Source organism: Ixodes scapularis, unplaced genomic scaffold (genome assembly GCF_016920785.2).
Source record: "Ixodes scapularis isolate PalLabHiFi unplaced genomic scaffold, ASM1692078v2 PGA_scaffold7__128_contigs__length_106722199, whole genome shotgun sequence".
NCBI classification, from domain to species: Eukaryota; Metazoa; Arthropoda; class Arachnida; order Ixodida; family Ixodidae; genus Ixodes; species Ixodes scapularis.
The window spans coordinates 24921975-24944712 of record NW_024609882.1 but is presented as its reverse complement, the minus strand read 5'-3'; the positions used below and the strand labels follow the sequence as shown (position 1 = coordinate 24944712).

Below are 22738 nucleotides of genomic sequence, written 5' to 3'. Positions count from 1 at the left end.
ACTAGTACCCTTATAGCCTCCGCCTGCGTGTTTTCACTTCCTTTCCCTCCGTCCCTCCCCTGTGGCCGTCTCCCTCCAGCTATCTGCGCTACCTCACTTTGTGTCTGCCAGTTTACCACCGCGTCCTTCACTGCTCCGCTGGTAGCCTGCGCCACTACGGCACTGTAGGATCAAGGAGCCACTCCTGTCCCGCTGACTTCCACCTGTTCACTAGTACGTCCTTTCTCAGAAATCGCCATTCCTTTTACGTTCGCTGTCACCTTCCTCCCCAGCTGCTCCAACCCAACCTCGCACCCCCTCTTACGCTGCCTTATCTTAGCATTCCACACTTCCCCCTTCTTGAGCTCCTCCACCTGTCTCTGAAGTTCCACCCGCTTCTCCCGCTCCTCACTAAGCTCCCTACCATGCGCTTCACATTTCTTTCCCATCCGTTGATGAGCTCCTAAAACTCTACGTTGAGTTTCTCCCTCTTAGTCGACACCTCTACCTGAGTCTCCAGGACCACCCGCTTCTCTCGCTCTACTTTAAGCTCTCGCTTGACCTTCTCACCCCTGGCTTTGCACTCCCCTTCTATCATCTTAAATCCCTCCGGCACCTTCTCGCAGATTCGGCAAACCAAGCTACCCTCCTCAGCCTCCGCTAAGCTCACAAAATCTGTCTCATCTAGAGGCACCCACAGCATGCACTCACCACACGACACTAGGACATCACACCCTTTGTAAGGTTTCCTACGCCGAGCCATTGCGTTTGAAATCTGAAACAGCCGAGCGATCGCGCTTGGCTGTTTCAGATTGCTCCCTTTGCTTCGGATGATATCAGCCGAAATGAGAGTCAGACTTTCTTGTGCGCCCAGGCTAGGCGGAAGCCGGTTTGAGCAGGCTGGTTGCGCTACAGTTTCTGCGAGCCTGGAATCTGTGGCAAACGTTTTCTGCGCAAGCGCCGAGGCAAGATAAACGGCGGTTTTTCCCCGTGCTACGGTCTTCTGGTAGCGGCAGCAGCGTCATTTCAACACTGCTAACCGAACAACGCGTCTATTGCAGGTTGGTAAACTCTGTTTCTTTCCATTTTGACTGAATCCATGCTGTCGCTGCTGCCGCTGCTACTGAGACTGCAGTAAGAGTCCTGTGTTGCATTTCCTCGCGCAGTGCGAACGATGTCCGACGCCTGTTCATCCTGTCAGGTACCGTTCTTTCAGGAGGACAGGCCGGTAGAATGTAGCGAGCGTGCATGGAGGTATCATTTCGGCCAGTGTGCCGGTGTAAAAAAGAAATCCTTTAATGGCAAAAGTTAAGCGGCAAAGTTGACATGGACGTGTTCTGCTTGCAGAAACGCCGGATCACGTACTAGTAACAGTGGATATGAGCAACCTGACCTTGATGTGAAATCCTTACTTACATCCATCAACCAAGGGCTGGACGTCCGCCCTCTGCTTAAAGAGAAGGTGGAAAGTATGGAATTGTCTGTCCAGTTTCTGTCGAAGCAATTCAACGAATTCGAAAAGTAAATCAAGTTCCAGAAAACTGGAATCAACGAAATGATACAAGGGTGACAAACTTGTAGGAGAAAGAAAAACTGAGCAAAATAGTAATTGATGAACTCAAGAAAGAAGTGAGTGACCTGAAATTCCGAAGCAGGTGTTTAAATATATAAGTTCACGGTATACAGGTGACGCAAGATGAGAAATTGATTACCGAGCTAAATAAAATTGCTGACAAAATGCAGGCTCCCCACCTAGAAGGTTCCGATGTTGTAGCTGTACACAGGTTGCCGGCAAGAAAATACCATGCACGTTCCCGGAATTATTGTTCACTTTGTAAGACAAGACACCAGGGACGCGTGGTTAAAAAAAAAAAAAAGTACTCTAAAGGATATTACCTCGGGTGTCTTTATTAAAAAAAACCTCACTCGTTTTAACAGGGAACTTCTGGCCACTAAAGACCAGGCTAGAGAAAAAGGCTACGCTTTCGCGTCGAATGAAAATGGAAAGGTTTTTGTTTGAAAGTCTGAATGCATGCGTGCCATTCTCATCAAGGGCCAAGGTGACCTTGACAGACTACATAAGATAGGTTGGAGGCGTTTTCTTTTGTTTGTTTCTGTGTACATGACTAACTCTTAGACGTCTGCTTTCCTTCCGACTTGAGAGGATTTTTTTTTATAACGAGACAATCAAACCATTTTCTGTTTTTCATTTAAACGTTCGGTCGGCACGTAAAAAATGTGAGGAGCTTGACATTCTTCTCAATGACTTCAGATTTTCTTTTGGCGTGCTAATGCTGACCGAGATGTGATTTATGCGAAAATCAGATGTTCTCGACTTTGATAATTAACATTTTATTTAAATCGCTGCAGAAGGCGCGGTGGTGGAATAGCGATGTATATAAGAAAAGATATTAGTGCAGTCTCATGAGAGATGTTACTGCTATGACAAATAATGATGAATTCCTGTTTGTGAAACTCGGAAACATTCTTCTTGCAGTAATGTATAGACATCCAAATGTTAATTCATCTGCTTTTTGGGGATTTCTTGGAAGAATCTTTCAGTTTGTCAGTGAAAATGGCTACAGCCTAACTTTAGGTGGTGATTTTAATAGAGATATGAGTTGTGCTACTGCTTGTTAAGTTGAGATTTCTTCTCTGTTCCAATCTTTTGGTTTTTCTAATGTGATCACAAATCTTACTCGAGTGACGTCACTCAGTGAAATGGTTCTTGACTGATTTATTGCAAATATACCTCGGACCCGGATTACTGCGGGTGTGGTCTGCTCTGATGGCAGTAATATATTTTCCATTTTCTTTTTTTGATTTGGTAATTCAGGGAAAAGCTCGAGATATGATAGTGCATTTTTTTTTCCGGTTGCTAACGCGGAAACGCTAGATATGTTCAGACGCCTTGTGGAATCTGAAAACTGGGACTGAATACTCTGAATGGACTCGGCCGATGAAGCGTAGGATTGGTTAATTGATAAATTTTGTCTACATAGTGTTTTAAACTTCGAAAGATAACCACCACACAAAAAGTCTAAAAAAACGTAGATTACCAGAAATATACTTAAAATGATAACAAAAAAAAAAAGCTTTATAAGCGTTTTTTTGCACACCAAAGACCTACATATGCTTGAAATGTTTAAAAAGTGTCGAAATAAAGTAACCAGATTGCTATAAAAAAAAGCAAAAAAGTGCGTATTACTATAAAATGTTTCATAATAAAAATAGTGACGTTATCTGGAAAAGAAGTCAATAATATCTCAAACCGAAACGGTCAAGACAACACTACCAAAGAACGTGTAATTAAAGGTAAAACTAACTGGGGTAGAGTTAGCAAATAAATTTAATGACTATTTTACGAATCTATTTTCCCCTCTTCAATTAGAGAGTGGTGAATTCTGTCTAACTTAACGCATAGCATAAAACTGCTTCCTCTTTCCTACTGATGAGTGTGAAGTACGTTCGCTGTTTCTAAACCTTAAAAACAACATTAAATGTGCTGGTTTTAATGTAATACAGGTGCAGCCGGTAAAATATGGGATTTATATTATTACGTTCTACCTCACGAATATTTTTAATTTGTCGCTATTGACTGCCGTTTTTCTAAAAAGTATGCAGATTGCGACGGTGCCTGTTTTATATAAGTCTGGAGATATAAATAATATGTCCAATTACAGACCAATTTCAGTCTTGCCAGTTTTTTCTAAGGGCTCAGAGAACATTATGCATGTTAGACTTAAAAACTTTTTTCTTAAAAAAAAGCGATAATTACTGATTCTCAATATGGCTTTCGGAAAGGTCACTCCACAGAACTAGCTGTTCTACAGCAAAAATAAATTATTCTAGGCAATATTAAAAACAAACTTTTGACGTTGGCAATTTTTATAAATTTCTCCAAAGCTTTCGACCGGCTGAATCATAAAATTATTTAAAAAAAAAAACTAAACCTTATGTAATTCAAGGGCCTTCTTTTGCACTAGTTGAGAGCTGCTTAACTCTTTCGTTACCGCGGAAAAATGACTGATTTTCAGTGCTTCTAGAAAATATTTTTTTTCTCTGCGACTACTAGCCGCATTAAGCTTTGCTATTTATCAAACTGTAGGTTATTAGCTGGGCATCATAGTTAAATAAACTGTAGTGTTATGAGTGCAAACAGTGAAGAGAATTTATTTGTCAAATGAACAAAAAGTTGACAAAAAAAGTACAAACAAAACAAAAATCAGTGGCTGTACTGAGCCAGAAAATTATTTTCGAAATTCTGAAATATACAAAATGTTGCAAGTGGCCCTAGCCATCATTTCAATATCTTCCAGTTCTGTGCGCCGTGTTCTGTATTTTTCGTGGCCAGCAAAGTTAGCGGTTCCGAAGGCTGTGCCACTCAGAAAAGCAGTCACGTGAAGGTAGGAAGCAAAGATAAATTTCGCATGTGGCGCAGAAGACGTTTGTTCTGGATTGGGATTTTGTCTTTCGATAGCAGAGCTTGCAGTTTCTTCTCCTCTCCATTCTTTTTGGTTGGTGGCAAGCAGGGACATGAGGTGAGAAGGGGGTACCACTTTGCGCTGCTCCATCGTACTCAAAGATCTGCTGAATTAGCTCTTCTCTAAATGCCAGCTGGTCAAAGTAGGCACTTCTGGAAAGTTCTGGGACGTCTGGGTTCTCTTTGCGGTGTTCTTGGAAGAGTATAAAACTATTTACGCATGCAATGTCCACACAATGGAAAAATAGCGTCTTCCACCAACGCACACATTTCCTCAGGACGTTGTATGTTCCAATAATTTGGTCCGACTTGTCGACTCCCAACATTCCAGCGTTGTATTCGTGGACTAGAAGCGGCTTTTTGATGGTCCTCAAAGTCCACTTGTCCCCTCTTTTTTCTCTTCGTTGGGCCGAAACATGCTCGTTTGCTGTATGCATCGTGCTCATCAGGTTTACCGCACGCCTGTCTTTCCACTGCATGTAGAGGATGTTCCCTTCACGAATCCATCTAACATCTCCCCGCTGAGCTCTTCTTTCCCATTTAGCATCTTTCAATTCAGCTGGAAAACATCGGCGATCTTTGCGAGATGTGCCGCATGCAAACGTCTTGCGCGCAAGGAGGTGGTCGAAAAGTTTCGTTGATGTATAGAAGTTGTCCATGTAAATCTTGTACCCTTGATCAAGGTACTCTGTGCAGAGCTTGGTGACTACGTCAAAAGCTAGACCGTGAGGTCCTGGTGTCTCACGCTTGCCAGTGTACACAACAAATTGAAGGGTGTAGCCTGTTCTTGAGTCTGCCACCACCCAGAGTTTGTATCCCCACTTCGTCACTTTGTCTCGAATGTATTGCCTTATTCCTGATCGGGCTTTAGATTTTACCATGCGTTCATCGACTGAGAGATCACGCCGTGGTTGGAAAAAACTTGCTGATTTTTCATTGATGTGCTTCAACAGCCAGTATACCTTCCAGGTTTTGCCGACAGAAGCTGCAGCTCCACAGTCCTCCGGGTCCGATACGTGTAAGAACGCCAGCAGCGCAGAAAAGCGCTTTCTTGGCATAATATTTGGTGGTAGAAGGCCTCTGAATATTCCTGTTGTTTTCCAGTATAAGTGCAGTCGCGGAACTTCAACCATTCCCATGTAGATGAGAATCCCAATAAATTGCAGCATCTCGAGCGGTGTGACCTTCTCCCAGGAGCCGTCACGCCGAGCGTATGTCTGCCGGTCCAAAATGTGCATCCAAGCATATTTGTTTGTGTTCTCACACAAAGTCCTTACCACCTCGGAAGTGAAAAACAAAAGAAAAAAATCTAGTGCTCTTGAGAAGCGCCGTGAGTCGCTCCGCAGTGCTGCGCCAACATGGACACCGGGCTGTCTCTTGGGCGAAAACTGGATACGGCGCGACGCATTCGGAAAAGTATCCTTGCCGTACGTTGTTGAGACTCTAAACATGCAAGAAAAAACGCTGTCGTCAAATACAAAGCGCGCGTTTGTATAAATACAGTGTGCAAGCTAAAACGAAACACACCTGCGAGCTCCTGTTGACGTTCCCGGACCTTGAGCTGGAGTGTCGCTGTCAGAACTAAAATCTGACGACCCTGCATCGTTACTGGAGTCATCACTGCTGCTTGAGTCACAAAAATCGGCAGAAAAAGCGGCCGAAGTGCTTGCAACAGCCTTCCGCTTTTGAGGTGCGCGCGGCAAACTTGACGCCATGGCTCCCGACTACGCGGTAACTTTTGGTTTAAGTTTCGTTTTTAACAGCGCCGTCTCACGTCAGAAGATGAAAACCAAAACCGAAACTGAAAAAGTAGATGTCTACGAGCAAACTAGGTGGCGCTGTCTGTCTTGACGCGCCAATTTTGATTTTTTCAGACGCTTTGAAAGTCATCGTAACTCCGTGTCCGATTTTCTATGGCGCGGTACTGAAAGAGTTAAGCTGTTGGATAAAAACAATTGAAATCAGCGGATTTTCTTCAATTCTGAAAGCAGTCCGAACAGGGGTACCTCAAGGAAGTATCTTAGGACCATTGCTTTTTAATCTGTTTATAAATGATATAGTCGCTATTGCAGGTAACACCTCATTTGTCATTTATGCCGACTATACTAGTATTTGTTTTCTCCAGGGAACTACATTGATATATTAGTTGCCGATGCAAACTTTTGTCTGAAAAACTTAGTTCATGTACTGCCTCAAATTCCTTAGAAATAAATGAAAATAAGACCAAAGCCATTACCTTTAAATCAAAAGGCACAGTGTGCAATGCTACTGAAATGTTAATGTTGAACTCTTCGGAAAGTGAGTTTGAACACACTGTTAAAACTTAAGGTGTAATTTTTCACGAACATAAGCTATGGGACTCCTATATTCAAAATCTTGCACTTAAACTCTCTGATACAGTAGGCATTCTATATAAACTTCACCATATGTCACCATATAATGTTAAACTCCTAATATATAATGCACTGTTCAATTCTCGTATATCCTACTGTCACCCAGTGTGGGCAACTACGACCAGTACAAACCTTAATGGACTTTTTTTTAATTTTATTTCACAAGAAAGCAATCCGAGTCGTAGCCAATGCGTCTTATTACACACACATTGACCCCCTTTTTTATAAGCACAAAGTAACAAAACTATAAGAATATTACAAATATAAACTTGCGAGAGTATACGCAGCATCCCTGAATGTTTTAACCACCCATTACCGCGGTTTTCTAGACTACATATGGTACACGGAGTACGTAGCGCCGGATCCCTGAGAGTACGTCGTCCAAGAACAAAATATGGGCTTCAAAAGGTACAGCATACACTGCCAAACTACTAGTAAACTTTTTAAAAGACCAACATGTTTGTTTTGATGCACTTAATAAGAAAACGATACGCAAAATGTTTACGTCTAACTTAAAAAATGTTTCTCCTGCGTGGCACTGCTTGATTCTCTCCGTCTTTAAAATGTTGTGTTGACTTTTCCTGGCTGCCGATCTGCCGTTAGGGAGCCAGGGCTTCGTCACGCTGAACCTTTTGCAGCTTTTGTCCCTGTTTCCGTCACCCATATGTATGATGGGAGTAAATAAACGAACTGAACTGAAAAAAAAAAAGGCGCTGGTAGACTCCAGAAACCATTTCATACGAGTGAGTACCATCTCTTCCATGGTTTTGCAAACGCAGGAGGTCAGCGAGATGGGTCTGTAATTGTCAATGTTTCATTTGTCCTTCTTTGGCCTGAGAATGGGAATTATGAAGGAACGTTTCCAGTGAGCTGGAAGCTTGCCTGGGCTCCAAATATGGTTCATTCATTCCAAGAGCTGAAGTTTGGCGCCTTCTGGTAGATTTTTCAACATTGTCGGGGTGATCCTGTTTGGTCCTGGCGCCGATCGGGATTTGCTCTTGTGGATGGCCCACTCGAGTTCCTCTTTCGTAAACGGTCGGTTCATACCGTTGTCCGGGACTGTGATTTATTTTAGGTACATCTCTTCCCATGGCTTGCCGTCAAGGTCCGGCTGAGGAAAAAACATTTCGCCAGCCAAATCCGACAGTTCATTATCGGACTTGTCCATTTTGAGTGCTAACGTGTGGATCCCTCCTTTGGTCGTCGCTTCCCCAAGAAGTGCCCGGGTTGTTATCCAAAGTCTCCTGACGGAGGATTTATCGGAAAGCGAGGAGCTGAAGTCCAGCCATCGGTTGTTTTGTAGTGTCCTGGCGTACACTTTAGCCTTCACCATAGCCCTCGTGACGACTTGGTAGACTGCAGGGGTCCTCCGACCTTTGCGGTACTTTTGTACCAACCGAAGCCGCTTAGCACAGAGCTTGAGAAGATGAAGGTTGAGTGTAGGGGCGTCTCCGTGGACGATGGATCATTTGATGGCTCCTTGGAACGTTCGAAAAAAAGAAAACTCAAACCAAAAGTTTAGAAACAGCAGTTCCCAACGTTTCGGGGTCGACTTGACTCCTTCTTCAGGGGTGACTAAAAATGGAATTGGACAGCGCGAGCTTCGACCTCTCCTTCTTCTTCTACCGAGGTGATGTTTTCTGAACGTGACGCAGGCCATGGATGTAAATAGATGGTAAGGCCCCGAGGGACCTGTTAATGTTCCCCGGTGTATTCTGGATGTGCCACGACTCCAAGAACAGGCGTCTTCGAATATGTGGCTCCGTGTCTATCACGTGTGCTTTTCCGAAGTCGATCCGATAGTCAAACACCTCACAATGTTCCGCGACGGCGCTACGCTCGCGATCGAAATTGCGCACATCGTTCTGGTGCTGGCGCATGCGTTCGGGAAAAGATTTAGTTTCACCGATGTAGGCGGCGGGGCACTCCGCACACGGTATCTTGTAGACCACGCCCTGTGCTTTCCCTTTTGGGAGGCGATCTTTTGGCCTTGGCATGAGCCGTCCTAATGTTGACACTGGCTCCTTGGAATGTGTTGTGCAGGAAATCTTCAAAGCCCGAGTCTGCGAAGTCGCCTCCCGTCAGGAGTTGTCTAAGTTCGTCCCACTATATGAATTTCACCTTCTCCTCTATCATGCCGTCCTTCAGTTTACGAGTTGGCGAGAACTATATTAATGTCGGGAAGTGGTCACTACCCCAGGTGTCGGGGAAGCATTTCCATTTGTGATGGTGCGTGAGTATGTTCGAAGTTGAAGTCAGGTCCGGAGAGGTGTCCTTCTGCCCTGCTCTCGCTGCCATCCTGGTCATGACGCGTTGCTCATTCATGAGATGTAGGCGGAATGTCTGCCTTTCGCCGAGCAGAGCGTCCGCTTTTTCGTCTGGTAGTCGTAGCCCCAAGCCGTGTGTGGGAGATTAAAATCTCCGCCATACAGCTTCTGCTTTCTCGGGTGCAGATGGTGTAGGTGGGCGATCCAGCCGCGGTCGACCTCCTTGATGCCAACCTGTAGTAGGTCGATACGAAGATGGTGTGGTGGTGCTTATGGACCGGGGTTCGCACCGCGATGACTTCTTGGTTTTCAGTGCAAAACTGCCTGAGTTCAACTTGATGCTGAGGCCAGTCACTGCGGACGTAAGCCGCTGCATAACCTGATTTGAATGGGGATGATGGGCCTGTCTGTCCTCTCACTGTTGTGATCGTAAGGCACGCGTAGTACGAGTACCCCCGAAGCTTGATTTGTATGGAGTGAGCTTCCTGAAGTAAAAGAACGTCCGGGCGCCCGTTGGGAAGGCCCATTAGTCCCAGTCGTAGCTCAGCCGCTCGCTGGCCGACACACCGGCAGTTTCACTGAACAACCCTTATCATGTTATTGTAGTGGCAGGCTGAATATTGATCTGGCTTTAGTCAGGATCGACTGGTGTTTCTTGTTTTCTTCTTGCTGTGTCTTGAAGGCTGCGTTTACCCTGTCCAGCTTGGCATTCAGGAAGTTGAACATGATGAGTTCTTGAATTTCGGCCGTCGTGTTGGATGGCGCTGACGGCGTTGTGCCTTGCTTCACTTTGTTGATCTACAAGGAGACATTTGAGGAGACCGGGACTCTGTTTACCCTGATCTCGGCTTCGGCTTGTTGTTGCTGCGGCTTCTGTTGGTGCTGCTGCTGTTGAAGCAGTTTCTGTTGTTTCTGGAGCTTGTGCTGCTCTCGGTAGCTATTAACTTCCTCTCTCATCTTCTTTTTGATACCTTGCCATGTCGGACATTGACAACCCGTCCCAAGTTGGCCCTTCTTCTTGCACTGTTGACAGAAAGGCGAAGAGTCTGGGCATGCAGATTCCTCCGTAGGGCTGGTCGGGCTGGGTGTTGATTTCCGCAGCGCGGGCTCACAGCACCATTAGGGCAGATGTCATCCTTGTGGCCGTTGCGATGGCAGTTGCTGTATGCAACCGTTTTGGGCTTGGACACGGATGTTGGAAGTTTCTCGCTGTCAAAGGGGAGGATTGCAGTATGATTTCCCAGCCGACGAGCCGCAACGACGTCGATCTTGTCGCACTCAATCTCTTTATTGAGTGTGTCGTCTTGAGGGTCCTCTTGGACAGGGTATATATTGTAGAGAACACCATGGCTGCAGGTAGCGCCATAAGTTCTGAAGACCTGGACGGGAATGTTTTGTTCCTCGATGGTGACCACCGTGAACTTCTCAGGAGATTCGGCCAATTCTTTCAAGTCCGTGCGAACCGAGATTGTGTTGGCCCTTTCTATGAGGTGCATGGAGAATGCAGCGGCTATTTGGGTGCCTTGGAGATGTACCTTCAGTTTTAATAGAAGCGGTTTGATTGAGACCATAGATCGCGTCAGGCGGATCTTGTACTCGTACTGCCACTTCTTCTGAGTTTCGGCTCTCGAAAGTTCTTGAGGTTGAGCGGAATATAGGCGGAGTCACTTCCCTTTCTTTTTGCGCATGAATGTCTTACACTCGCCTTCTATCTCTTCGGTAGGGTTCTCCAGAGCGTCACCTCCCGAGTCTGCGTTCTTGAAGAGTGGCGTCTTGTTCTACGCAGACGCCGCAGCAGCGCTAGAATCGCACTTCGTTCTTATGCTCTTTTCCGGGGGATCCGTCGGCATCCTGGCTCCGGTTTATTTTTGGATTGCCTTCTTCGCGCCCCGCTTTTTCTATTTTTTTTCTTTGGGCATGATTTTCCTGAAGGGGTCATGAAACGATATCGGCTTGAAATGTTCATGACTTTGCAGAGGAGTACTGGCCCCAGTATGACATAAGTATACTCGCACAGACCGCAACTGATTGATATGGACATCATTTAACACTGAGGAACGGCGTTCTGCCCGGCAGGTCTTTCGTCCGATGGCGTCAGGAACCCACGCTCGAGCACACTGCTCGTGAAGGTGCACGCTCACACCCCGCGCCCGTTGCATCATACATAATATCCCTCCAACCTCAGACGTAGTCACCATACCGGTCTGGGGGACGTCTGGTCCTTGGTGGATTTATCCTGCGTGGTTCTGTAGCTACAGATCCGAGATCCCCAGCTGCTGGGTCTTCCTGCGGAGGAGCGTCTTGTGGGCGTCGACAGACATCAGGACGGTCAGAACCGTCGATTTCCCACTCAGCGGGTGAAGTCGACGAAGATGAACGTCGTCGTATGTGGTTGAGGTGCCTCCGGATCTTTCGCCAAGCAGTTTCTATCAGCTAAGATCAGTAGCCAATCCTTTTCACAAGTGTGCCGTCGGTCAACCTGAGAGTTCCCCTGAAGTTGACGACAACCACCGGCTCCCCTTCCTTGAAGGCTTTGGATGCCGGCATCTTTTCTTGCGGTTGTCGCCCTCGTTCTGGGGATGGCATCAGCCTGCTTAAGTTTGTAGCCAGTTCGCGGCCGAACATCATGAAGGCAGGTGTTTTTTCCGGTTGAAGTAGATACCGTTATATGTTGCTTGTAAATTGGTCTCGCCACTCTCAATGACAGAAGTCCCTTCTTGTCCTTTGCCAATCCTTGTTTTAGTTCGTAGACCATCCGCTCAGCTTTGCCATTTGTAGCCGGATAGTAGGGAGCACTGGTTACGGCTTGAATTCCGTTTTTCTGATAAAAGTCGGTCATTACGCCTGACATGAAGACAGATTCATTGTCGGACACTACCTTCCTTGGTAGTCCGAATGTTGCAAATAGGGCTCGCAACTCTCGAATGACTGATGAGGATGTGGCAGATGTCATGTAGCGCACTTCAAGCCACTTGGTGTATGCGTCTATAATGACGAGAAACATCTGCCCCTCCAAAGAACCCGCGCAGTCCAGGTGTATGGTATCCCAGGGCTGAGACGGTTGATCCCACGTTGGCAAGGGTACCTTGTGAGGAAGCGGTCTGCACTCCTGACAGGCAGCACACTTGCCAACTGTTGATTCAATCTTTTTGTCGATGGCTGGCCACCATAAGTGGCTGCGAGCTGTCAACTTCATGAACACAATTCCCTTGTGTCCTGCGTGAAGCCGATTCATTGCTTCGGCGCGTGCGGTGGTTGGAATGACGACCCTGGACCCCCAGATCAGACATCCTCGCTGTGTCGACAACTCCGCAATTTTCTTTTCAAAAGACAGGAACATCGCATCGTTTATCTGATGGAGAGTTCCTCGCTGTACAACTTGAAAAACTCGGGAAAGAACGGGGTCTACTTGCGTCATTTGAGCTATCCTGTTGGCCGTTAGGGGTGAACTCATTGGCGCCTCAATCATGAGCACATCATTTGGAGGATACGGTTCATCCTCGCTGTCGGGCAAGGGTAGCCGACTTAACGCATCCGCGTTCTGGTGCTTCTTTCCTGGTCTATAGACCAAATGGTAGTCGTATGCCGATAGCTTAATGCACCAGCGTCGCATTCTTCGGGAGAGAACCTGGGGCACAGGCTTCTGGGAACTTACGATACCGAACAAGGGTTGATGATCAGTGTCAATCACATTGCGTCCAGCGATATATTGGTGGAAATGTATGACTCCAAACACCACAGACAACCCCTCTCGGTCCAATTGTGAGTAGTTCTGCTCGGCCTCGCCCAGTGTCTTGGATGCGAACGCGATGGGAGCTTCCCTGCCTTCTTGATCTACCTGAGCCAGGACTGCTCCCACGCCGTACGGTGAAGCATCACAAGACAAAATAAGCTGCTTTGTGTCATCGTAGTGAGCCAGAGTTGTCTTGTCTAGTACCAGCATCTTGAGGTTCTTGAAAGCAGCATGCAGCATGCTGTTTCTCCCATCTCCAGGGAACGTTCTTTTCCAGCAGCTTGTATAGTGCACAAGCCACCGTGGGTCTGTTTTCCAAGAATCGATCGTAAAATGCAAGCATTCCAAGGAATGACTGTAGAGTGGCTTTAGATTTCGGTTCGGGCAATTCCTTGATTGCCCTCAGCTTGTCTTCTGTGGCCTGAATCCCCGCTGAGGTGATTATGTGTCCCAGGTAGGTGACTTCGGCGACACCAAAACGGCACTTGGCTTTCTGTAGTCGCAGGCCGGCTCCTTGAAGCCGTGAAAGGACGGAGTCTAGACGCTGAGCGTGCTCCTTCGGTGTGGAGCCACAGACGATGACATCGTCCAGGTAGGTGCTGACTCCTGCTAACCCTGCCATTGTGGTATCCATGCACCACTGAACAATTGCCGGTGCTGCTGACACTCCAAAGGGCAAGCGCTCGATCCGATAGAGACCCTTGATGGTGTTTATTGTTGGTATGTCAGCAGTTCTCTCGGTGACCTTGAGTTGCTGGTAAGCTTGTGCAAGATCTAACTTGGAGAATATCTTGCCTCCACGGAGCTTTGCCAGTACCTCTGATATTGTTGGTGGAGGGTACGCAGCCTTGCGTGTGACGGTGTTGATAGTGCAGCGGTAGTCCCCGCATAGTCGAATTGTGCCGTCCGTTTTCGGGACCACCACGACAGGTTTGGCCCACTCTGAATGTTGAGTCGGCTCCAGGACGCCTTGGTCCGTGAGGCGCTGTAATTCTGCTTCAACCGCTGGCTTCAGTGCGAACGGCACTGTTCGTGCTTTTAGAAACTTGGACGTAGTAGTTTCTTGCAGCTCCAGACTCACGGCCGGACCCTTGAACTGGTTCAAGCCACCGTCAAAAATTGGAGCGCGTTTTTCGATGACATCGATCAAGCTTTTGTCACGCAAGATTTGATGAACACCGCTCAGTCCAATACCAAGAGGCTCAAACCAATTACGGCCAAGCAGATTGCATCCAGAACACATCATCACGAGGAGCGGCAACTTCACTCTGAAGCTCTTGTGCTGTACCCATACGTGTACTGTGCCCAGAGACTCCAGACCCTCGCCCGACCAGGTGCGCAGGGCGACGTTATCGCATGAGAACTCGGGCGGTTACCTGGGCCAAGCTGCGCGAAACGTTTCTTCGGTGATGAGTGTGCATGCCGCTCCCGAGTCCACCTTGAATTGAAGAGGGACACCTTCCACATGGAGGCCCACCGCGAGTTTTTCCGTTGTCGTCAGCCCACCTCTCAACGAGTTGATGTCGTGCAGTGAGCTTAACTGACCTGATCCTTGAGCAGCCGAGCCAGAAATTATCTGTGGGTCAACCAGGTGAACGGCGCTGTTGTCAGAAGCCTGACCCACCTTCTTGCAGTATCTGCACTGCGATGCGCGGACCTTGCGTGGACTCGGTCTCTGGAGCTCCTCACACCGGTAGTACGGCGTTGAAGATGTTACGGTGGCCTCATCGTGCCGTCGGTGTGTCAGGCGTGAATTTTCTGCATTGTTGACTTCCTGGAAGACTTGCTTGATCTTCGCTGATGGTCCTTGGCGTTCTCCGCTCGTACGGCTATATCAAAGGCCTTGAGAAACGTCAGGATAGAAAGCACTGTCACGTTGACCGAGGTGGTAGTCGCACCAATTGCCGCGGTTCCAGCCGACTCCACGGCGTTCGAACGGCTTGGCAGGTCAGCTGTAGAGGTGCTGGTCGCAGCCGGCTGTACCATTCCAAAATTGCAATCTGCAGCAAGTTTTTTTAGTGTGCAGTCACGGTCTCATCCGGTAGCTGGTCTCTTCGTTAAAATTTGCACCGGCTGAAGAGCTTCGACGGGCGCGGATCGAAGTGAACTTGGAGCAAGGTGACGAGTTCCTCGAAGGAAAACTCACTTGGCGTCTTTGGTGCCACCAGTGCTTTCACTGTGTCAAAAGTGGTCGGACCACACAGTGTCAGGAGCACGGCGCGCCTCTTTGGGTCGTCCCCGATGCTATTTGCTTCGAAGTAATATCGTAGCCGCTCCGCCCACGACCACCAGCCCTTTCCGGAGAACTCCTCATGGAGTTCTCCGGAAAGGGCTGCCTCGGAAAACATAGGTAGCCATGTTTTCCGAGGCAGCAGGTCCGTCGTCTTACTCGTCGCCAGTTGATATGTCCATCATTTAATACTGAGGAACGGCGTTCTGCCCGGCATGTTTTTCGTCCGATGGCGTCAGGAACCCACGCTCGAGCACACTGCTCGTGAACGTGCGCGCTCACACCCCGCTCCCGTTGCGTCATACATAACACTGATTCAGAAGCTTCTTTGTCGCGGTGAAATTACGAGGATAAAAGGTGACTATCGACGATTGCAAGCTGGGCGACTGGCCGCCGCCATGTCTCTGCTCGAGCAGGCACGCCCGTGCGATTACGAGGTTGCGAAAGCTACGTTCACCCGCGCGTTGCACGCGCTTGCACGCATGGGGCTCCACTTGTGGCGTCATGCTTGCAATTGTCTATACTCTGTTTCACCTCCTGTTGCACCGCAGGAAAGGCTACAAGCGCGAGCTTCTTGCTCTATGGCACATCTCGGCGGCACAAGCTCTCGTGCACCAAGGGCAGCTGCCAATGCTATGAGCTCGCGCTTCTAGCCTTCGCTGCGGTACAACTTAAGGTGAAATGGAGTATATTTGTTTCAGTCTTGCCTTCGCAAAGCTTGATGATGGAATTGTGGGATCGAAATCACCCGCTTGATGACAATCGAGCGTAACAGCTCATGGATTGAACACGAAAACTGCGTGAGCTCTCGACTTCGGCTCGTAACAATATATGCCTCGGCGGACACTCAAGTGGTGGTTTGCGTCCAACCACTGCAGTGACGAGAATAGCCGACATCTAACATTGTCTGGAGCTTAGCGCGCGTTTTCTACTTTGCCAACCCCAACGCGTGGCTATGATAAACGTTGGCAATAGGATAGGCACCAGGCTACGTGGCCGCTTGTTCTGGCTCCTAGTTGAGGGGATGAACGATGTTCATATTTTTCGAAGTTTTTTGGCGACTCCCATAGAGTCAAAAGAAAAACCAAGGAAGTTTATTTGGGTATTAACGTTAGGGAGGGGTTCTAAGTAGTATTTACCGAAAGCAGAAAAATCGCCTCATGGCCTCTTTATTCAGCTGCTCGCTTTTGGAATTTTTATGGCCGTTACAAGTTGAACGATGCAGTTGTTTTGTTTTTGTCTTACATGTTTATTCTTTCTTCAATACTGGCCCACCCGAACGCGCTCTTCGTCCATCAATACTGTTTCTAGTTTATCAAACGTAATAAAAAAAAAATAAAAACGAAGCACTACAAGTCTCAAAACAAATTTTCAAGTTTAATAAACCCCCAATCTTAATTGGGATGTACTCATATAGAGCAAATAATAAACTGCAGTTAACAAACATAGGGGCCACCAAGTTTCTAACACCCAAACGTTTCAACGAAACATTTGCGGTTTCATAAGGGTGATTTCGAATAGGCTTATACTATGCTTTTGCAGTTAAAGAAGCAAATAACTTTGTGTTTCTGCGTGTTCTGCAAGAGGAAATACTTGTGTTCTTAAAGAACAACAAAGCCCAAAACTAGGAATGGGTTTCAGGATCGAATCGTTTGGACGATATTTATAGTAAACAAATGGTCAAACCTTTCCATGCAAAAATAAGCCCAAATGAGTAAATTTATCAAGCTAAACTTTCAGCAGTCAACAAAAGCAACAAAACAAAAAAGAAACAATAACTAAAAAGCAACTTTGCAATGTTTGTCTTTTTTTCTTTTTTGACGAAGAGGCCTGTCTGAATCTAAAATGCATCAGAAAACTTTCCCATAACTCCGCACGACCCTCTCGACTTGTTATATCAATGTTTCTATTTTATGTTTATAGCGATTGCCTCCGCGAGTGTTTTTTGCTTTTTCATACACTTTCCCTAGGCTTGTGCAATTGCATTTTATAATGCTCGTCTTACTTATTGTGCAAAAACAACTGCACGTCTGAAGCTGTCTATGTAGTCTATATATATCCTCTGTTTTCGCGTCGCTACGGCTTACAAGATTGGACCTCAGTGTGGTATCATTCTTCCAAGCAAAGGGGCCAATATCCTCGCCTAATGCCTACTTAACTATCACATCACGTACTGTTGATTCAGTCGAAGTCCAGATGCTTTGACGGAGGTCACGCACGTGTGTGCCATCCTTCGACGTCATTCCTAAATTAACATAAGCCGTGCGATTAAAAAGCACCTCCTTGTACATTAATAACGCCTAAATTGTGTTTAATTTACTTAATATTTACTTCTGCGGTGGTTTCTAAACGCCCCGGTTTTGGGGAAGTTACACAAAGAAATGTAAACATGGTGCAACGCAGTAAAACGGACGTAGTCAAGCGTTCAAAACTCAAACGTACAGTAGCAACGCACGCGCCGCTCTCCCCCAATCGACGTGACGTCATGTGACTTTTCAGTGCACGCTTCGAGCTCTGGATTGACTCCAGAATGAAGGAAGATAGGTTGTTTTTTTTCTCGAAATGCAACATGAAGGCGTTCACGTTTCTGTTCCAACTGTTAATCCTTCTAGTGTTGCCTCGTCTATATTTTTGTTTGCTCGTTCCCGGGTGTAATGTCTCGCTTTTTTTATGTCCCCTATACCGGATGTTTAAACTATACGTGGCTGAGGACGAAGGTAAACGGAAAAGGTCTATACCGTCCCGTTGTGTTATGTCCTAAGGTGATACGAAGTATAGCGAAAAGCTAACAAAGTACCAACTTAGCTGTAAAAAAAAAAAAAAGACCAAGCAACGTTTTTTTTTTTTTTTTTTTTTTGTTTCTAATACAGTGCCCAGAACGTGTCTCCAACTGGTGTGTCTAGCGTCCTATCCTGCCCATACATTAAATGTGGTGCCGAACTTAGTGGCAACAAATGGCGTCAGAAGAGCCGGAGTGTCATGCTGGTGGATGTCGCGATCCTGGCGGTTGGTCGGAGACGTTCCGGCAAAAGGCACGAGCAAACGCGAGATGTCGCTGTCGTCACGGCGTCCCAACTCCCGTCTACCAAAAGCTTACGTGGGCTATCGAGCTGCGAGAGCGACCTGCACCAGAACAGGCGTCTGCCACTTTCGCCACCCGCTCCTGTGACGCCACCAGGATCGCTACAAGCTACAGCATGACACTTCTGCGACATAATAAAATGAAAATCGAGGAACCACTTCTATTTCTTTTTTTTTTTTTTTTTGACGCGATAAAAAGATTAGTCGGAGACGCTTTCCAAACACCGTACCTACGCGGAGAGCAAGTCGTCTGCGTCTTGCGCAGGAATTGTGGTGACGTCAGAACGACACCGAGATTCGGTTGGCTTTGATCGAAGGATAGTGGGTAGACTTCAAAGCAGGCTGCCTTGAGGTCTACCCACTGTTCTTCAACCAGAGCCAATCAGAGCTCTGCGTTTTGACGTCACCACAACCCCTGCAAAAGAAGCAGACAAACTGGCGCTCCGCATAGTATCCGATAACTTAAGAAACGCCGTGCGTGTCCGGTTCCGAGTATCTTATTGTCGCACCATAGCCAATAGTAATCACGCTGTAGCCGATAAAAGCGGCGAACCGTTCATCGCGAAACAAAAAGTGTGAACCAAATAAAAACAAACCACGTCCTGTCTCAGTGATAGTGACCGGTACCGGTATTTACGGTTAGAGACAACTTAAGAAATTTAAGGCGTCGCGAGTTTCGAGAATTTTATTATTGCTACTCGGCCAATGATATTGCGTCATTAGCTGACAAGAGCGCCAAAGATTGGATCAAGAAACAAGAAGCACGAGCGTCATATGAGCGACGCCGTGCTCGAAGCTTGTTTTACCTCAACTCGCACTATCGCCATTCGGATTTGTAGCTCGCTTTGATGAAACTGGCGGCGGGACTATGCTGAAAGTACACCCCCTGTCGTTTTCAACGGCGTTCCCTGCAAGTAAAATCGATTTTTTTTTGTTGTTGTCGTTTTGTTTTTAGTTGTGTTTTGATTGTGCTTCACCACGCTCCCCCACGTCGACATACGGTCATAAGATGAAAACAACAGTACCAAAAAAAAAAACAAAAAAAAACGCTGAGTTGATAATGCATACGCTGAAGGCGCAAGTGGCACCGCTTTTCGTTCATAATTTATTTCAATTCCTTTTCTTTTTTAGTTATTTCGTGCCCTCTACTCGTGTGCGTATGTGCGTTTGCGTGCGTGCGTGCATGTGCGTGTGCATGTGCGTGTGCGTGTGTGTGTGTGCTGATGCTGTCAGACGCCAAAGCCTCTGTTATACTCCGGCGTTGAGCGTAGCAAACACGACGCAGCGCAGAGCACGCAGATACTGATTGGTCGCAAATACCGAGTTCCTGCTCGTCGGCCGATGAAAGGCCCACGTTCTGCGCTACGGTGCGTCCGCTGCGCTCAATGTCGGAGTATAACAGAGCCTTAACAGGTTGCTAGCCGTGTAGGGCTAACAAAGTGAGAACGGGAGGGAGGGGCTTCGGTGAACTTGCCACCAACGCGAGCTTCCTACCTTCGACAACGCTCCGCTGTCTCGTGCACGTCAAGCGCGCGCGCGGCCAAAGCACGGTGCGTGCTGGAGGCCAGAAGTTCTTCAGACACGCCCTAACGTTCTCTCTCTGTCAGTGATTATAACGAGGAGCTCGTGCAGGTCACGTTGACTAGGAATGAAACACGAGCACGCAAGGCCCCAGAAGGGTCATGAAATGATATTGGGTTGGAATGTTTATGACTTTGCAGAGGCGTAGTGGTCTTCGCTTGGCCCAAGTATACTCGCACAGACCACCACTGATTCAGATGCTTCTTTGTCGCGGTGAAATTACGAGGATAAAGAGGGACTATTCTTTTGAGTCTTGCCTCCGCAAGGATTGATGACGTAATTGTGGGATCGAAACCACCCGCCTGGACGGCAGTCGAGCGCGGCTCATGGACTGGACACGAGAACTGCGTGAGCACTCGACTTTGGCTCGTACAATCAATGCCCCGGCGGACACTCGAATAGTGGCTCGTGTCCAACCACTGCGGTGATGAGAATAGCCCAGCTCTAACGATGCCTGGAGCTCAGCACGCGTTTTCTACTTCCAGCACGTGGGCGTGGCAATGATTAACGTTGGCGGTGTAAGATAAGCACCAGGCCATGTGGCCGCTTGTTCCGGCTCTGAGTTGAGGGGACAGTTGTCATTTCATCGTTGTGTTGAATACGTGTTATTAATCTGTGCATTTTGAGCGCGTGTGTTTTTTGTGTTGTGCAAATCCACTCCTATCTTGGTTCTGTAAGGACCGATAGTATTTTGAATAAATAAATAAATAAACGATGCCCATAGTTCTCGACTTTTTTTTTTTTTTTTTTGCAACTGGCATTTTTTATTGAAAACACAACTAAGGCTAGCTTATTCAGTTATTAGCCATATGGAGTGATTCTAAGTAGTATTTATCGAAAGTAGAAAAATCGTTTCATGGCTCCTTTAATTCACACGGGGGATGCTTTTCGAGGAGGGATGTTTGTGACGTCAGCGATCGGTGCTATCTGCGGGACTCCTTCGTCGACTTAAGTATTCACACGAACGTCGGGGAGCCGAGACGGATGTCAGTGTTATCAGACGCATTTAGCGGTCGCACTCTAGATAGCAAGGTTCGGTATGCGTTAACGAGAGTAGAAAAATGGAAGCGTACTACATGAACCGGCGATACGTGATTATGGCAGCAGCGCTCTTAGATGCGGAAAACAACAAACTGCTTCCTGCTAAAAGAAAGATGCCTTTTGAGTGGAGGAGATACAACAAAAAGGACGTGGAATCAAAAAGCAGTTGTATGAGGAGCGGCTTGAGGACTGCATTGATGAATGTCGAAGACTTCTTCGGTTGCCTCGGACGACATGCGCAACAACGCAAGCCACAACAAGCTAAGCAATCCCGATGCTACCGCCGGCATCTCACTGAGCAAAATCTGCAAATTTGCCAGACACGCGAACAAACTACCTCCAGTTGCAAAGAGATTTCACGCCAGGGTGGGGAGCGTTTGTGCAGCCCAAACAAAGCCCCCCCTCCCCCAGGAAGCAGCGCGGCTCCGCGCAAGAGCATGACGTTATTACCACGTGATGTGATGGACATCCCGGAAAGCAAAGGCAAGGATGTCTCCCTCGTGTGAATACCCCTTTACGATCTACGGAATGGCCTTTACTAAGTGCTCGTGCCTCGCAACGCTAGCGAAGCAACAGTGCCTCTTTTGTGGTTGCGCATTGCGGATGCAACAGCCGAGAGGCCTATTGCGGTACTGCGAGCGGAACCAAAGCACAACGGAAGGCGACGAGTGCGTGCTGAGGCGGAGCTTCTACTCGTTGCGCAGAAGCCTAAAGTACGGTTACGTCACCGCGCTACGCTACGTAGCTCGCGAGTTGCACGGAGTTACCTCGGACGCTGCAAGCTCGACGAGGCACAAAGGCCTTGGTGCTCGGTGGTTCAGAGAGCGGACCAATCGAGCGGAGACAAACGCTCTAAAGTTGCGCTGTTTTCCTCAAACATGACCTGAATAGCGCACCATTACCCGGCGGTGCGGTTAACGGACAACACACGCAATCCTTCGACGACGTCCGGGGAATCCCAGCGATGCAAAGATAGGTCCGAGGACTTGCACAGCGCCCGCTGTAAGTCCCGTGTGGACTGACTCAGGCTCTATGTTTATACCACAAGGCAAATGGTAGGGTGCGCTTAAAAGAGAGTGCAGTGTTTTGTCGTTGCGGAGCTCGTGGACCCCACCAAAAGGACACACAAAAAACAGCAACAAGCTGCTGTTTTTTTTCGTGCAAATTTACTTTGGTTTCTATTTTCACTAAAGTAGGATATATTCTAATGGCGAAAATTTTGCTTGCTTTTTACTTTGTCTTGTTTCAAATAATAAACTTTTAGTGACAACAAACGAAAAAATTCCTTTCTGTATTGCGATTGTTGAAGTTGAGCAGATTCGGACAAAATGTTCCAGGATATCAATTCTTGCGGCATGTATGCATCGACAGATGCGCGGTTGTAGCCATCCGAAACCAGTTGGAGTTGTCGTCACAGGCAGTGCTTCTAAAACCAAATATTTGGTTTCTTTCTTGACGTTTTGGTTGGCCAAGTAACACAGTCATTTCTGTTTAATTTCTGTTTGTTTTGTTATTGTTATGTTTGGCGAAAATGAAATGGCGCAAAGAGACACCTTGGTAAATATGGCACACTGAATTGCCGACATCAATTTCACAGTTTCAGCTTTATAGGTTCCTCCCTCCTTTTTGTTCCCCGTCTCCAAAAAGCCCGATTCACTGTCCTGGGGACATGCAAAACCTTCCCCATCTTTCTTAGTCTCTTCGTTCCCTCCCTCACTGATATTGCGGTTTAGGAAAAGAGAGCTCGAAAAGGGGGAAAATGGAGGACAATACAGACGACACAAGCCTTTGTCGTCTGTATTGTCTTCTACGACCCTCTTTCGTTTTCGTTATTTAGACAACACGCTCAACCATCCACATGATTATCCGCCTCGCTGACGACTAAAATTGTTCGTCCATTCTGATGCCCCTTTCACGCGACGTACTTTTTAATCGATTTAACTTTAGGTG

At 47.2% G+C, this 22738-nt stretch overlaps 2 protein-coding genes across 2 annotated transcripts in view; both read right to left on the bottom strand.

Annotated features, from left to right (window-relative positions):
* Positions 1–4278: 4278 nt before the first annotated feature.
* LOC121833245 (piggyBac transposable element-derived protein 4-like) lies at positions 4279–5825 on the bottom strand. Its single transcript, XM_042286380.1, has one exon. The coding sequence runs from the start codon at positions 5698–5700 to the stop codon at positions 4339–4341; it is 1362 nt and encodes a 453-aa protein (XP_042142314.1). The 5' UTR covers positions 5701–5825; the 3' UTR covers positions 4279–4338.
* A 3894-nt stretch (positions 5826–9719) lies between these two features.
* LOC8025801 (uncharacterized protein DDB_G0271670) overlaps positions 9720–22738 on the bottom strand; it is a 71271-nt gene continuing 58252 nt past the window's right edge. Inside the window, exons 5-6 of the mRNA XM_042286512.1 lie at positions 10235–10657; positions 9720–9920 (exon numbers count right to left, since the gene is read on the bottom strand). Of these exons, the coding sequence (XP_042142446.1) occupies positions 9720–9920; positions 10235–10657 (624 nt within the window). The remainder of the gene's footprint in view (positions 9921–10234; positions 10658–22738) is intronic.